This window comes from Pteropus vampyrus, unplaced genomic scaffold, assembly GCF_000151845.1.
Source record: "Pteropus vampyrus isolate Shadow unplaced genomic scaffold, Pvam_2.0 Scaffold79, whole genome shotgun sequence".
Classification (NCBI taxonomy): domain Eukaryota; kingdom Metazoa; phylum Chordata; class Mammalia; order Chiroptera; family Pteropodidae; genus Pteropus; species Pteropus vampyrus.
The window spans coordinates 7,136,503-7,139,172 of record NW_011888860.1 but is presented as its reverse complement, the minus strand read 5'-3'; the positions used below and the strand labels follow the sequence as shown (position 1 = coordinate 7,139,172).

The 2,670-nt window shown below is 36.1% G+C and overlaps 1 protein-coding gene across 1 annotated transcript in view; it reads left to right on the top strand.

The window, feature by feature from the left end:
* Positions 1-7: 7 nt before the first annotated feature.
* CNGA1 (cyclic nucleotide gated channel alpha 1) overlaps positions 8-2,670 on the top strand; it is a 10,920-nt gene continuing 8,257 nt past the window's right edge. The window contains exons 1-3 of the mRNA XM_011362816.1: positions 8-114; positions 855-971; positions 1,893-1,955. Coding sequence (XP_011361118.1) covers positions 8-114; positions 855-971; positions 1,893-1,955 — 287 coding nt within the window. The remainder of the gene's footprint in view (positions 115-854; positions 972-1,892; positions 1,956-2,670) is intronic.

Genomic DNA, 2,670 nt, shown 5'->3' with positions numbered 1-2,670 from the left:
ACTAACCATGAAGAAAAATATTATCAATACACAGCACTCTTTTGTAAACATTCCCAATGTAATTGTACCAGATATTGAAAAGGAAATAAGGAGAATGGAAAATGGAGCATGCAGGTAAATCCATGTGTTTTTCTATGCATTTTTAAAAATACTGGCTACAGTTCTTAAATTTAACTAGATTTAATTTCGATTTAATTTTTATTTGTAACTTTGAACTTTGTTATTTAATTTAATGAATTTATTTGAACTTTAGAACAGTGTAACTTGTATAACAAATAAGCAGTGATATTTTTGTGGTCATTATTTAGAAGCTCCTCTGCCAAATATTTTTTTAGTCACTGGCAAAACCTTTCCTCATGAAATATTTTAATTCTAAAGAGATACTATTGCCATAGATAAACGTGAAAAAAGTACAGAGTGAAACTCTAACATGTTTTAAAAGTGTAATTTAAAGTGGCTACCTTATAAATGAATAGAACATGTATACATGTGGTCGAATTTATTTTAGTGGAAGAAATTTTATTTCAAGTTAGTTTATACAACTGTGTAATATAACCTAAAACACAGATATCACACTTTCTATTTGGTAAATATTAACATTAACCAAATCATCAAGCAATAGAAATGTGGAACCAAGAAAGTAATTCTTAATTTACATGCATTTACTGAATTATGCCTATAATTCCACATATTCTGTACAGTTTTCATTTCACTCTAATTAAGAATTGTTGTGTGTGTTAGTTTGAGAGGGAAGGAGAAAGTATGAGGTAATGGTCCCCCTAATGAGACTGTCGTTCCTTTGTAAAGATTTAGAACATTGATCTAATTCTTCTCTGCCTCCCATTGAACCGTAGCTCCTTTTCTGACGATGATGACAGTGCCTCTGTATTTGAAGACTCTGGAAGTGAAAACCCTTGTGCAAAGGATTCCTTTAGAAATTATTCACACAGAAAGGGAAGACCATCACAGAGGTGAGTAGTATGATCTATCCCTCCACCTGTCTATAAACCATTACTTAGAAGAAAGATAGGTCTTCAATTCCTTCCACTTAGTGGACTTGGCAAATGCTTCTGCTCCTCAGCCACTCTGCAAGATCTTGGGAATATGTTGCTACTTCTGCTCCTTACCCTTTCCCTCTCTTGGGAAACCGCCACTTCCTGATGATTATTTATGTCCATGGGGCTCCAAGTCATAAGTATTCTCGCTTATCATTTTCCCTGCAACACATGTCTGTCTCTTAAGAAAACTCATGCCCTGTCCTCTCTGATTTCCTCCTTCTTTTGAAGATCCTTCTTCCAGAGCCCTCAAGCAATTGTATGAAAGAGGGGTTGGCTATCATTTTTTAAAATGCTGTATGCCATTTGACCCTATTTTCAAGGAAGCAGAACACTGGAGTGAGTGGCTATATGAGAAAAGCTAAATATCTTTAGTGGGAAATAAGAACAATCACGGAAACTTCAAAAATGTGACTCTAATGGTGTGGAAACAGCTTGTTGGTGGTGTGGGTCAGGGGTTTCCACCCTATGGAACATATTTACATTTTCTTAGTTTTTTCTCCCTCTTTTTTTCCTCTCTGCTATTCCTTTTTCAACTAACCAACCCCAGCTTTACCACTGTTTTTATTTGCCTTTTCTTTTTTTCCTATTTTCCCTGACACAGTGTATGCGCTGATCAGTAGGTGTTTACTAATCACTTTGGTTCATGGCACTGACATTTGGCAACTCATGCTTCATGGAGGCTCTGTATTTCAAAAATTGTCTAGGCAATCATTAGTAATGGGTAGAAACTGAAAAAAAAAAAAACACAAAGTGTTCTTTAAAGACTGCTTGCTTACCATAGACAGTATATGGATGGCGACCACTACGATTTCACTGTACCCTTTCATTTCCCAGGGAGCAGTACCTGCCCGGTGTCATTGCGCTCTTCAATGTTAACAACAGCAGCAATAAGGAGCAGTAAGTACATTTACAATAGAAAACCAAAGCTTTGTTTTTTAAAGAAAACCAGTAAAAAGGTAGGAATATATCTGAACCTGTTATAGTGCAAATCTTTATCACGCAAACTTTAATACACTGGCAATGATATTCTATTATTTTGTTTTTGTTATGTACTTCTGAAAAAATGTAGCTACCCATATTAAAAGTAGTATATATGTTTGTATGTGAATACTGCAAATTACAATTATGGGATCCATCTCTCTTTGATAGGTAAGCACTGTCACTGGTCTCTGTTATTTCTAGATCCTATCAGGAAACTCAATTCTATACCAACATCTCCTACTATTAGCTTTGGCCTATAGAAGACAGCACCACTGGGTTCTCTTGATGCTGGTACCCCTCTCATTAGCACATTTTTTTTTTTTTAATCACCTTTGCATCCTCTGATTCCTGTTAGGGAACATAATCTTCCCCATGTAGTGTATCCACTTTAGCATACCTCTTCTCTGAGTCTTTATGATATCGTCTTCTGCCATTTGCCATGGCATTTGGTAATTTCTATTTCACTTAGTGTGGGCCCTGGCCTTTTCTGAGCTTCCAAGAGCCATCGAAGCAGTTTTGTCATCTCCCAGAATCGATCCTAGGGTGTTAAATCCAGTATCACAGGGGTGTGCTCCCATGGTGACACATTCTCCCTTTTCAAACTTTATGTTCTGTTTTTGTTTGTATATGA